The following is a 12,874-nucleotide window of genomic DNA, read 5'->3' as shown; positions in this document are numbered from 1 at the left end:
ATTGACGATGATCCACATGAAGAACATTTGATTGTTGTCAGATTATTTGATGTATTTGTTTATGTTTCTGCTGAAATGTACAGTTTAGATTTTGGATCGTTTTCAGAAAAGGTTTGAAATTTTGGACCAAATGTGCTTCTTCTATTTCCAGTGTAGTTTGATATATTTCAGCTCAAACTGTGTGATGATTCTCTCTGTGCTGATTTGCATGAGAGGCTTCTTAAAGGGAAGTGAAACCATGTGTGAGTGAGTGACTGGTGGAGCAGAAAAACCATCTGGCAGAAACTCCTTAAAGGACAAAATCTACTCTCACACAGTAAAGGTGTTTGATTGACAGATGTGCTCGGTCCCTGTCCTCTAATCTGATTGCTGTCTCCTAGGTGATGTCCGTCCCACCCTGACGGTGCTGCCCCCCTCCCGCGAGGAGCTGCAGCAGGGGAAGGCCACGCTCATGTGCCTGGCCAACAAGGGCTTCCCCTCAGGCTGGAGTCTGGCCTGGAAGGTGGACGGCAGCAGCAGCAGCTTGGATCAGAGCAGGAGCCCCGGGGTGCTGGGGAAGGACGGCACCTACAGCTGGAGCAGCACCCTGAGGCTCACTGCAGACCAGTGGACGAAGGCGGGCTCTGTGACCTGTGAGGCCACCCAGGGCTCCCAGACTCCGGTCTCAGAGACACTGAGGACAGACCAGTGTTCCCAGTCCTGACCTGACTCTCTGAGACTCTGCTACTGGTTTTACTCTGCTCCTGCTCTCACTCTGCTCTCTGTAACTGTCTCTCTCTCTCTCTCTTTATGAGTCTCTCAGATGTGTTTGCTCGTTCTTTGTCATTTGTCATTTCGATATTTCCAGATAATAAAGATCAGTTCATCCAATACTTTCTGCTTCCATCTGTAGTTTTTTAACATTAAGACATGATCATGATACTTTCTCTATTTTTCTATAAATATATTTGAGCCAGTTCACAACTTTGTCAGTCACATTCCAAAGCAGAGCTCTTAAACTGATTGTTATTTGCTGTTAGTGGGTCAGACATCTGCTGAATCTTAAAGATAAATATAATATAAATTCATATATCATCAGCATAAAGAGAGATCCAGTAACTCTGAGCTCTCTCTCTCTCTCTCTCTCTCTCTCTCTCTCTCTCTCTCTCTCTCTTATTAATGTGGCTATAATACATTTCAATAGTCCTGTTTGTTTCTATTGATTCTGACATGTTCAGTGTTTAGTGACAATAAAGAAACTTTGACCAAATCAGTTTATTTTCGACTGTATTTTAATATTGACGTCTTAATACTAACAGCTGATCCATCACATCCACAATGACTCATCACATTTCTGAATAAGGTCACAGGGACATTGTCATTGATTGGTGATGATTTTGCAAAGAAATGACTGGTTGAAGTGATTCATTCAGATTTTCTCAGCTCAAGCAGAAAGTGTCTCAGTGCAGCAGACACATCTTAAAGCTAATCAAAGCCTCGCTGAAGGTTGTCTTTGTTGTTGTTACCTTTTCCTGTAGACAGTAGAAAAATCAAACTCCTTAGTGAAAACTGAGACCTGGCAGCCATGATGTGTTACACGACTCAGCAGAACAAGTGAAGTGTGTGTTTGAGTTTGGATTGAAACCAACTCGACAGTTCAGAAACACAAACAACAGCATTTATTCATACTTGATCAAAAATGTTGAATCACTGACGTATTATTCACACTGTGGTCAGAAAACTGTTTCACTAAATACAAACTGTATATTTGACCAGAAAATACAGAGTTTTTTTCAGTTAAATATCCCACTAATTAAACTTTTAAAATAATTAAATTTGATTTAATTAAACTGATTGATTTTCTATTTAGAACATTTGATGGAACATTAGTATCTTGGACATTCTCAGGATTTGAATTTTGACTATAACACTTTAGGTTTTACTATCAAATTCAGTTGAAATATCTTTCATTTTGAGCTGTGAGTTTGTAATAACATTTAAGTTTTGACCAAACAACTGTTTCTATCAAAAAGTACATTTTGGTTAAATGTCTGGTCTGATTAGTAAATGAAAGAAGGAAAGATGAGAATTTTTGGGATGTATAACAAGAAGTCATCAGCATAGAGGCTGATTTATTGATGGTGTGATTGAAATTCTAACATATTATTTCTATGTTAGACTCTTTGTATATGGATGTATATTCACATTTATCGTGTCAGAAACATTGATATGATCTGTTCTGGTGTGTGTGTGTATGTGTGTGTCCTCAGTGAAGTGTATCAGTCTCTGCAGTATCTTCCAGCTGCAGCAGTCACTTCAGTTTCTGTTCAGTCTGACTGAGGGAGGTTTTTGTACGACGCTTTTTCACTGTGTGAACACCCACTGACTGTTGATAACATGAAAACTCTGACAGTAGTAAACTGCTGCATCTTCAGCCTGGACTCCACTGATGGTCAGAGTGAAGTCAGAGTTTGATCCACTGCCTGTAAAACGAGCTGGAATCCCTGACACTCGATTGGAAGCAACGTAAATTAGCAGTTTAGGTTTGTCTCCATCTCTCTGTTGGTACCAGTGCAAATAGTTTGAATTATAAACATTCTGACTGGTTCTACAGCTGATGGTGACGGTGCGTCCCAGAGCAGAGCTCACTGCTCCAGGCTGAGTCACTGTGACTTGTCCTCTGGACTCTGAGGACACAGAGACACAAACATAAAGCAGCGTCAGCGTTTAGTCGGCTTCATTTCAGAGGGACGGATGTTGATAGAGGAGAGGAGTTTGATTCTCTGGACTTTACCTGTGAAGCAGCAGCAGAGGACAGTCCAGATGAGGACGGAGATCAAAGTCATGTTTTGGATCAGGAGGATTTCTGTGGCTTGTGTTGTCATGAAGGACAGCTGTCAGTCATCCAGTCTTCAAGTCTCAGGACTATAAACTCTCCCAGAGCACTGGAGCATGGTGCTGCTGATGCAAAGTGGCTCTCTATGGAAATGAGGTGAAAAACTGAAAACTTGAGTTTAGTTTAGTTTACGTCAAATAAACTGTGTTAATCTCTGTCTCCTCCTCCAGTGGGTGGAGTTGCCCCCACCCTGACGGTGCAGTCACTTCTCCACTGACTCTTTGAGTCTAACCTGACAGTGTCTGTGTTTAGCAGTGGTTTATTAAAGCAGGTAGAAACTCGGTGTGAGTGGAAGATTGAAAAGACGCCATTTTTATTCAATCATCTCAAAGTTTTATTTACATTAAACACTGAATAACGTTTCATGGATTAGAAAGAAATTGTTGAGCATCATCAGCACAAGATGAAATCACATGTTTATTGTCAATATTTCTTTTTTTTAAAAAAACAACAGGATTAATGAGTTATTATTATTTAAATCTGTTTCTCATTCTCTATTGATAAAAATACTTACTGACTTTCCAACATGTTTTCCTCTGTGACTGTGTTATGTTTTTAATGTACTTTGCTGTAAAATGTACTTTTGTGCAAACGTCTGTGGGTTTAGTTTTGTGCAGCTGTTGATTCAGATCAGTTCCTCTGCAGCTGAGGGAGGTTTTTGTACGACGTTGTATCACTGTGTGAGCGGGAAGCTGTAATCCTGCTGACAGTAATAAACTCCTGCATCTTCAGTCTGGACTCTGCTGATGGTCAGAGTGAAGTCAGTTCCAGATCCACTGCCACTGAAACGATCTGAAACTCCAGACTGACGAGTTGTAACATGATAAATCAGGAGTTTAGGAGCTTCTCCAGGTTTCTGAAGGTACCAGTCTACCTCACTGCCAGCATGTGAACTGGTTTTACATCTGATAGAGACAGTCTGACCTGGAACAACAGACTGAGATTCAGGAGACTGAGACACGGTGATGTCTGCTGATGAACCTGGAAAACATGAAAAAGAGGAGAAGGGTTATTGAGACAAATCCAGTTTGGAGAAAGACGATCAACATCCAAACACAAGAGGATCATTTCTTTAAGATGGACAATAGATGGAAGAAGGTCAGTGCTGCTTGTTTCAGTCTTTGTCCATCACAGCAGAACATGATTGTGTTGTCAGCAGAGAGTCTCACCCTGAACAAGGAGCCCCAGGGTGGCCAGCAGTAGAGTCAGAGACATCATCATTGTGCTGCCGGCGTGTCAGTGGCTCTGAAAGGCCTGGACACACACTGATCAACACTGGCCTCTTAACGGCTGGGAGCAGAGAGGCAGGACACATGCAAACACACAGAGTCAGTCAGCTGTAGCTGTCCTCAACAGTTCATGCTGTTTCCCCCTCAGCACTGAGAATTTTTGGGATTATGTCCTAAAACTGATAAGAATTCTATGAAAGAATTATTTTGAGGCCAGTTGAACCAAATCATTTTCATTTTCTGACCCAGTTTGTTTTTTCAGTGCAGTGATGTGAAACATTTATCAATAAACACAGATCCTTTATCCATGAATGTCCTATGATTGTGAAATGACAGATAAGAAAATGATTCTGCTAAAGACAAAGAATTTAGTTTATCAATTCATATATGAGAAAAATGATTCCATCCTCCCAATGATTTCTAATTTCTTTAACATAGAGGAAGAACTTGAGTTGTCCTCTGAGGTAACCGTAATTATAGAAAGAGCAACAGAGAAAATCAGGTGATGCTGTGTAAAGAGGGACAAAATCTGCATATGGAGGAGGTCAGGGTGGACGGATGGTCAACAAGACACAGGACCTTCATGTGGGAGACTGCTGCTCGTTTCATATATTAAGCCAAGAGTCATCATAATGTCTTTTGATCTTCACTGTTCTTAAACCTCATCTGTGTCTTTATTATTGTAACCATGACGATGAAGGTCCTCCAAACAGTGACCACTACATAAGCAAGTTTATATTTTAACCATGACAGTGAAGGCTCTGTACACCTGCTGCTGTAGGAAAACATTCCTGAGTCGCCTCAGAGGAGGTTTGTTATTATTGGTTTTAACAAATTTATCTCAGTTTGGTAAAATGTGGATTCCAAACACTGTAAAAGATTTAATGGACATCAGAAAATAGAGAATGCAACCATAAATCCTGCTTTAAAGTCTGGTCTGATTAGTAAATGAAAGAAGGAAAGACGAGAATTTTTGGGATGTATAACAAGACGTCATCAGCATAGAGGCTGATTTATTGATGGTGTGAATGAAATTCTAACATTATTTCTATGTTAGACTCTTTGTATATGGATGTATATTCACATTTATCGTGTCAGAAACACTGATATGATCTATTCTGGTGTGTGTGTGTGTGTGTCCTCAGTGAAGTGTATCAGTCTCTGCAGTAGCTTCCAGCTGCAGCAGTCACTTCAGTTTCTGTTCAGTCTGACTGAGGGAGGTTTTTGTACGACGCTTTTTCACTGTGTGAACACCCACTGACTGTTGATTTCATGAAGACTCTGACAGTAGTAAACTGCTGCATCTTCAGCCTGGACTCCACTGATGGTCAGAGTGAAGTCAGAGTTTGATCCACTGCCTGTAAAACGAGCTGGAATCCCTGATTGTCGAGTGGAAGCATAGTAAATTAGCAGTTTAGGTTTGTCTCCATCTTTCTGTTGGTACCAGGCTAAATAGCTCCCAGCATAAACGTTCTGACTGGTTCTACAGCTGATGGTGACGGTGCCTCCCAGAGCAGAGCTCACTGCTCCAGACTGAGTCACTGTGACCTGTCCTCTGGACTCTGAGGACACAGAGACACAAACATAAAGCAGCGTCAGCGTTTAGTCCGCTTCATTTCAGAGGGACGGATGTTGATAGAGGAGAGGAGTTTGATTCTCTGGACTTTACCTGTGAAGCAGCAGCAGAGGACAGTCCAGATGAGGACGGAGATCAAAGTCATGTTTTGGATCAGGAGGATTTCTGTGGCTTGTGTTGTCATGAAGGACAGCTGTCAGTCATCCAGTCATCCAGTCTTCAAGTCTCAGGACTATAAACTCTCCCAGAGCACTGGAGCATGGTGTTGCTGATGCAAAGTGGCTCTATGGAAATGCTCTGACTGACTCCAACAGAGATCAATATGATGAAGCTTCTGATTAATGGACAAATATATAGGAATATGTTTTATGAATGTTTCAATGTCTCTTTTGATGTGACCTTGGTTTTATGCATCTGGAATTTTTAAAAATGTTTCATTTATTTAATTATTATTTAGTTTATTTTATCTCATCAAATCTTTAGTTTTTCATGGTGAAATTTAACAAAAAGTTGTGATAGAAAAATATTAATTCTGAGATTTTTGGCTCTTTGGCTCATTTCTTATATCAGATCTCAAAATCGAAAAAACAGACTGATTTAGTTGATGTTGTTTGTTTCACAGTCACAGAGCCGTGTCTCTCTACACTGAGAGGTTTTTGTACGACGGCTCAATGACTTTGTATCACTGTGGTACACGTTCGGTGGAGGAACCAGACTGGATATTGGAAGTAAGTCAAATGTTTGTAAATTGTTTTATCTCAGAGGCTTTTTCTCTTTTTATTTCCTTTATAATCAACGTGTCAGGAAAATTCCTCACTTTTACATGTTGATGAATAATTGTTGAACAAAAAATTTGCACCAGGAGACAAAGTTTGTTTTAGCAGCAGAAATGATAAAAACTCTTTGTGATGAATATTAAACATGAAGCCAGAGGATGAATCATTATTCTTCAGTTTAATGGTGAAGCTGCATCTGGAGGGTTTGTAGGTTTAGTTCAGTCTGACAGAGTCACAGAGCCGTGTCTCTCTACACTGAGAGGTTTTTGTACGACGGCTCAATGACTTTGTATCACTGTGGTTGACTTTTGGTGGAGGAACCAGACTGGATGTTGGAAGTAAGTTTCTGCAAAAATACTAAATACAATATTGTAAAGTCATGTATTAAATTCAGATGTTGAATGTTACAGCAGATGAAATGATCTGGTTTGATTTCAAACACTTTTAGTATTGATGTTTTTATTTGTCCTCCTTCATCACGGAGCTGAACTCAGAGCAGCTTTACTAAACTTTGCTTTACACATTCCTGTCATATTGAAATTTATGTTGAACTGTAGAAAAGATCAAACTTCAGTCTGTTTGAAAAATGTTTTCTAAGATTCATTTTTCATTTTAAATCATTCATCTTTTAAAAGCTAAACTTCTGAAAATATGAATTAAGATTGACTTTGTTTAAATCTAATTGAACAGAATGAAAACAAAGATGTGGATTTGAAGATGTTAGAAAATCTGTAATCTCTTCATTGTGATATATATTGTTTCCAATGCTGTTTGAAATCATTTCAAAAGTTCCTCAGACGATGATTGACGATGATCCACATGAAGAACATTTGATTGTTGTCAGATTATTTGATGTATTTGTTTATGTTTCTGCTGAAATGTACAGTTTAGATTTTGGATCGTTTTCAGAAAAGGTTTGAAATTTTGGACCAAATGTGCTTCTTCTATTTCCAGTGTAGTTTGATATATTTCAGCTCAAACTGTGTGATGATTCTCTCTGTGCTGATTTGCATGAGAGGCTTCTTAAAGGGAAGTGAAACCATGTGTGAGTGAGTGACTGGTGGAGCAGAAAAACCATCTGGCAGAAACTCCTTAAAGGACAAAATCTACTCTCACACAGTAAAGGTGTTTGATTGACAGCTGTGCTCGGTCCCTGTCCTCTAATCTGATTGCTGTCTCCTAGGTGATGTCCGTCCCACCCTGACGGTGCTGCCCCCCTCCCGCGAGGAGCTGCAGCAGGGGAAGGCCACGCTCATGTGCCTGGCCAACAAGGGCTTCCCCTCAGGCTGGAGTCTGGCCTGGAAGGTGGACGGCAGCAGCAGCAGCTTGGATCAGAGCAGGAGCCCCGGGGTGCTGGGGAAGGACGGCACCTACAGCTGGAGCAGCACCCTGAGGCTCACTGCAGACCAGTGGACGAAGGCGGGCTCTGTGACCTGTGAGGCCACCCAGGGCTCCCAGACTCCGGTCTCAGAGACACTGAGGACAGACCAGTGTTCCCAGTCCTGACCTGACTCTCTGAGACTCTGCTACTGGTTTTACTCTGCTCCTGCTCTCACTCTGCTCTCTGTAACTGTCTCTCTCTCTCTCTCTTTATGAGTCTCTCAGATGTGTTTGCTCGTTCTTTGTCATTTGTCATTTCGATATTTCCAGATAATAAAGATCAGTTCATCCAATACTTTCTGCTTCCATCTGTAGTTTTTTAACATTAAGACATGATCATGATACTTTCTCTATTTTTCTATAAATATATTTGAGCCAGTTCACAACTTTGTCAGTCACATTCAAAAGCAGAGCTCTTAAACTGATTGTTATTTGCTGTTAGTGGGTCAGACATCTGGTGAATCTTAAAGATAAATATAATATAAATTCATATATCATCAGCATAAAGAGAGATCCAGTAACTCTGAGCTCTCTCTCTCTCTCTCTCTCTTATTAATGTGGCTATAATACGTTTCAATAGTCCTGTTTGTTTCTATTGATTCTGACATGTTCAGTGTTTAGTGACAATAAAGAAAATTTGACCAAATCAGTTTATTCTGACTGTATTTTAATATTGACGTCTTAATACTAACAGCTGATCCATCACATCCACAATGACTCATCACATTTCTGAATAAGGTCACAGGGACATTGTCATTGATTGGTGATGATTTTACAAAGAAATGACTGGTTGAAGTGATTCATTCAGATTTTCTCAGCTCAAGCAGAAAGTGTCTCGGTGCAGCAGACACATCTTAAAGTTAATCAAAGCCTCGCTGAAGGTTGTCTTTGTTGTTGTTACCTTTTCCTGTAGACAGTAGAAAAATCAAACTCCTTTGTAAAAACTGAGACCTGGCAGCCATGATGTGTTACACGACTCAGCAGAACAAGTGAAGTGTGTGTTTGAGTTTGGATTGAAACCAACTCGACAGTTCAGAAACACAAACAACAGCATTTATTCATACTTGATCAAAAATGTTGAATCACTGACGTATTATTCACACTGTGGTCAGAAAACTGTTTCACTAAATACAAACTGTATGTTTGACCAGAAAATACAGAGTTTTTTTCAGTTAAATATCCCACTAATTAAACTTTTAAAATAATTAAATTTGATTTAATTAAACTGATTGATTTTATTTTTAGAACATTTGATGGAACATTAGTATCTTGGACATTCTCAGGATTTGAATTTTGACTATAACACTGGTTTTATTATCAAATTCAGTTGAAATATCTTTAATTTTGAGCTGTGAGTTTGTAATAACATTTAAGTTTTGACCAAACAACTGTTTCTATCAAAAAGTACATTTTGGTTAAATGTCTGGTCTGATTAGTAAATGAAAGAAGGAAAGATGAGAATTTTTGGGATGTATAACAAGAAGTCATCAGCATAGAGGCTGATTTATTGATGGTGTGATTGAAATTCTAACATATTATTTCTATGTTAAACTCTTTGTATATGGATGTATATTCACATTTATCGTGTCAGAAACATTGATATGATCTGTTCTGGTGTGTGTGTGTGTGTGTGTGTCCTCAGTGAAGTGTATCAGTCTCTGCAGTATCTTCCAGCTGCAGCAGTCACTTCAGTTTCTGTTCAGTCTGACTGAGGGAGGTTTTTGTACGACGCTTTTTCACTGTGTGAACACCCACTGACTGTTGATAAGATGAAGACTCTGACAGTAGTAAACTGCTGCATCTTCAGCCTGGACTCCACTGATGGTCAGAGTGAAGTCAGAGTTTGATCCACTGCCTGTAAAACGAGCTGGAATCCCTGATACTCGAGAGGAAGCATAACTAATTATCAGTTTAGGTTTGTCTCCATCTCTCTGTTGGTACCAGGATAAATAGCTCCCACCATGAACACCCTGACTGGTTCTACAGCTGATGGTGACGGTGCGTCCCAGAGCAGAGCTCATTGCTTCATGCTGAGTCACTGTGACCTGTCCTCTGGACTCTGAGGACACAGAGACACAAACATAAAGCAGCGTCAGCGTTTAGTCGGCTTCATGTCAGAGGGACGGATGTTGATAGAGGAGAGGAGTTTGATTCTCTGGACTTTACCTGTGAAGCAGCAGCAGAGGACAGTCCAGATGAGGACGGAGATCAAAGTCATGTTTTGGATCAGGAGGATTTCTGTGGCTTGTGTTGTCATGAAGGACAGCTGTCAGTCATCCAGTCTTCAAGTCTCAGGACTATAAACTCTCCCAGAGCACTGGAGCATGGTGCTGCTGATGCAAAGTGGCTCTCTATGGAAATGAGGTGAAAAACTGAAAACTGGAGTTTAGTTTACCTCAAATAAACTGTGTTAATCTCTGTCTCCTCCTCCAATGGGTGGAGTTGCCCCCACCCTGACGGTGCTGTCACTTCTCCACTGACTCTGAAAATAAAAAGAAATTGTTGAGCATCATCAGCACAAGATGATATCACATGTTTATTGTCAATATTTCTTTTCTTTTTTTTTTTAAACAAAAGACTTAAATAATAATGAGTTATTATTATTTAAGTCTGTTTCTCAGATATGAAAATGGTCTGATATGTTATTGTATCTTAAAGTGTGTTACGTTCAGAAAAGATCATATTTTATTTGTCACCTCTGTGTTTAACAGATGTAAAGTTTTGTTTGCTTATATTTTAAATGTTCTAACACGTGGTCTGAACATTTCGTGGAAAATCACCTGGATTGTCTCGACCTGAGGTAAATAAGTAATCCTATTTCATGGAGCTTTTATTTGTATTAAGCTAATGTGCATCATCCTGTCAACTGAACTACAGAAGTGAGATTAAAACAAAAAAATCACATGTAAATATATGTACATATGATTGCATTGACTTTCCATCACATTCTTATCCTCACATTAAATAAAACTCATGGCAGCACTAATGTGTTACTGTATTACATTCTTTTAATGTATTATTGTTATGAGTGTTTGTTGGAAATCTCTGTGTCTGAAACATGACTTTAAAGCTTTTAACTGTTGGGTTTATTTCTAATTAGCATAGTCATGTTTTAACTTGTAATTTCTAAATTATTTTACTTTATTTTACTATATAGTTCAGCAGCTGTATCAGCCTGTCTTGTTCTTGGCAAATTGATGTCATAACATAAAACAATCATTAAAACTGACTTTAAATGCAAAGTTTCAAAACCTGTCTGAATAAAACTATTGATAAAAATACTTACTGACTTTCCAACATGGTTTCCTCTGTGACTGTATGTTTTTAATGTACTTTGTTGTAAAATGTACTTTTGTGTAAACGTCTGTGGGTTTAGTTTTGTGCAGCTGTTGATTCAGATCAGTTCCTCTGCAGCTGAGGGAGGTTTTTGTACGACGTTGTATCACTGTGTGAACGGGAAGCTGTAATCCTGCTGACAGTAATAAACTCCTGCATCTTCAGTCTGGACTCTGCTGATGGTCAGAGTGAAGTCAGTTCCAGATCCACTGCCACTGAAACGATCTGAAACTCCAGACTGACGAGTTGTAGCATAATAAATCAGGAGTTTAGGAGCTTCTCCAGGTTTCTGAAGGTACCAGTCTACCTCACTGCCAGCATTTGAACTGGTTTTACATCTGATAGAGACGGTCTGACCACGAACAACAGACTGAGATTCAGGAGACTGAGTCAGGATGATATCTGCTGATGAACCTGGAAAACATGAAAAAGAGGAGAAGGGTTATTGAGACAAATTCAGTTTGGAGAAAGACGATCAACATCCAAACACGAGAGGATCATTTCTTTAAGATGGACAATAGATGGAAGAAGGTCAGTGCTGCTTGTTTCAGTCTTTGTCCATCACAGCAGAACATCACTGTGTTTTCAGCAGAGAGTCTCACCCTGAACAAGGAGCCCCAGGGTGGCCAGCAGTAGAGTCAGAGACATCATCATTGTGCTGCCGGCGTGTCAGTGGCTCTGAAAGGCCTGGACACACACTGATCAACACTGGCCTCTTAACGGCTGGGAGCAGAGAGGCAGGACACATATGCAAACACACAGAGTCAGTCAGCTGTAGCTGTCCTCAACAGTTCATGCTGCTTCCCCCTCAGCACTGAGAATTTTTGGGATTATGTCCTAAAATTGATAAGAATTGTACGAAAAAATTATTTTGAACCAAATCATTTTCATTGTCTGACCCAGGTTGTTTTTTCAGTGCAGTGATGTGAAATGTTTATCAATAAACACAGATCCTTTATCCATGAATGTCCTATGATTGTGAAATGACAGAAAAGAAAATGATTCTGCTAAAGACAAAGAATTTAGTTTATCAATTCATGTATCAGAAATATGATTCCACCCTCCCAATGATTTCTAATTTCTTTAACATAGAAGAAGAACTTGAGTTGTCCTCTGAGGTAACCGTAATTATAGAAGGAGCAACAGAGAAAGTCAGGTGATGCTGTGTAAAGAGGGACAAAATCTGCATATGGAGGAGGTCAGGACGGATGGATGGTCAACAAGACACAGGACCTTCATGTGGGAGACTGCTGCTCGTTTCATGTATTAAACCAATAGTCATAATTGTTTCTTTGGTTCATGACTGTTCTTACACCTCAACTGTGTCTTTATTATTGTAACCATGGTGATGAAGGTCCTCCAAACAGTGACCACTACATAAGCAAGTTTATATTTTAACCATGACAGTGAAGGCTCTGTACACCTGCTGCTGTAGGGAAACATTCCTGGGTCGCCTCAGAGGAGGTTTGTTATTATTGGTTTTAACAAATTTATCTCTGTTTGGTAAAATGTGGATTCCAAACACTGTAAAAGATTTAATGGACATCAGAAAATAGAGAATGCAGCCATAAAGCCTGCTTTAAAGTCTGGTCTGATTAGTAAATGAAAGAAGGAAAGATGAGAATTTAGGATGTATAACAAGAAGTCATCAGCATAGAGGCTGATTTATTGATGTGTGAATGAAATTCTAACATTATTTCTA

At 39.6% G+C, this 12,874-nt stretch overlaps 5 gene segments (V, D, J or C); 2 read left to right on the top strand and 3 right to left on the bottom strand.

The window, feature by feature from the left end:
• LOC121192057 overlaps window positions 1–872 on the top strand; it is a 45,032-nt gene extending 44,160 nt beyond the window's left edge. The window contains 1 exon segment of the V gene segment in view: window positions 381–872. Coding sequence covers window positions 381–703 — 323 coding nt within the window.
• A 2,516-nt stretch (window positions 873–3,388) lies between these two features.
• Window positions 3,389–4,185, bottom strand: LOC121192067. The segment is given in 2 exon segments: window positions 3,389–3,856; window positions 4,045–4,185. Coding segments are annotated over 2 exon segments (360 nt in total).
• Window positions 4,186–5,326: 1,141 nt separating this feature from the next.
• Window positions 5,327–5,825, bottom strand: LOC121192063. The segment is given in 2 exon segments: window positions 5,327–5,666; window positions 5,774–5,825. Coding segments are annotated over 2 exon segments (375 nt in total).
• Window positions 5,826–6,715: 890 nt separating this feature from the next.
• On the top strand, window positions 6,716–8,131 carry LOC121192069. The segment is given in 2 exon segments: window positions 6,716–6,794; window positions 7,640–8,131. A coding segment is annotated over 1 exon segment (252 nt).
• A 2,298-nt stretch (window positions 8,132–10,429) lies between these two features.
• LOC121192066 lies at window positions 10,430–11,960 on the bottom strand. The segment is given in 2 exon segments: window positions 10,430–11,586; window positions 11,775–11,960. Coding segments are annotated over 2 exon segments (360 nt in total).
• Window positions 11,961–12,874: the final 914 nt, after the last annotated feature.

The sequence above is a fragment of the Toxotes jaculatrix genome, chromosome 13 (genome assembly GCF_017976425.1).
Source record: "Toxotes jaculatrix isolate fToxJac2 chromosome 13, fToxJac2.pri, whole genome shotgun sequence".
Classification (NCBI taxonomy): domain Eukaryota; kingdom Metazoa; phylum Chordata; class Actinopteri; family Toxotidae; genus Toxotes; species Toxotes jaculatrix.
This window is presented reverse-complemented; position numbering and strand designations above follow the sequence as displayed.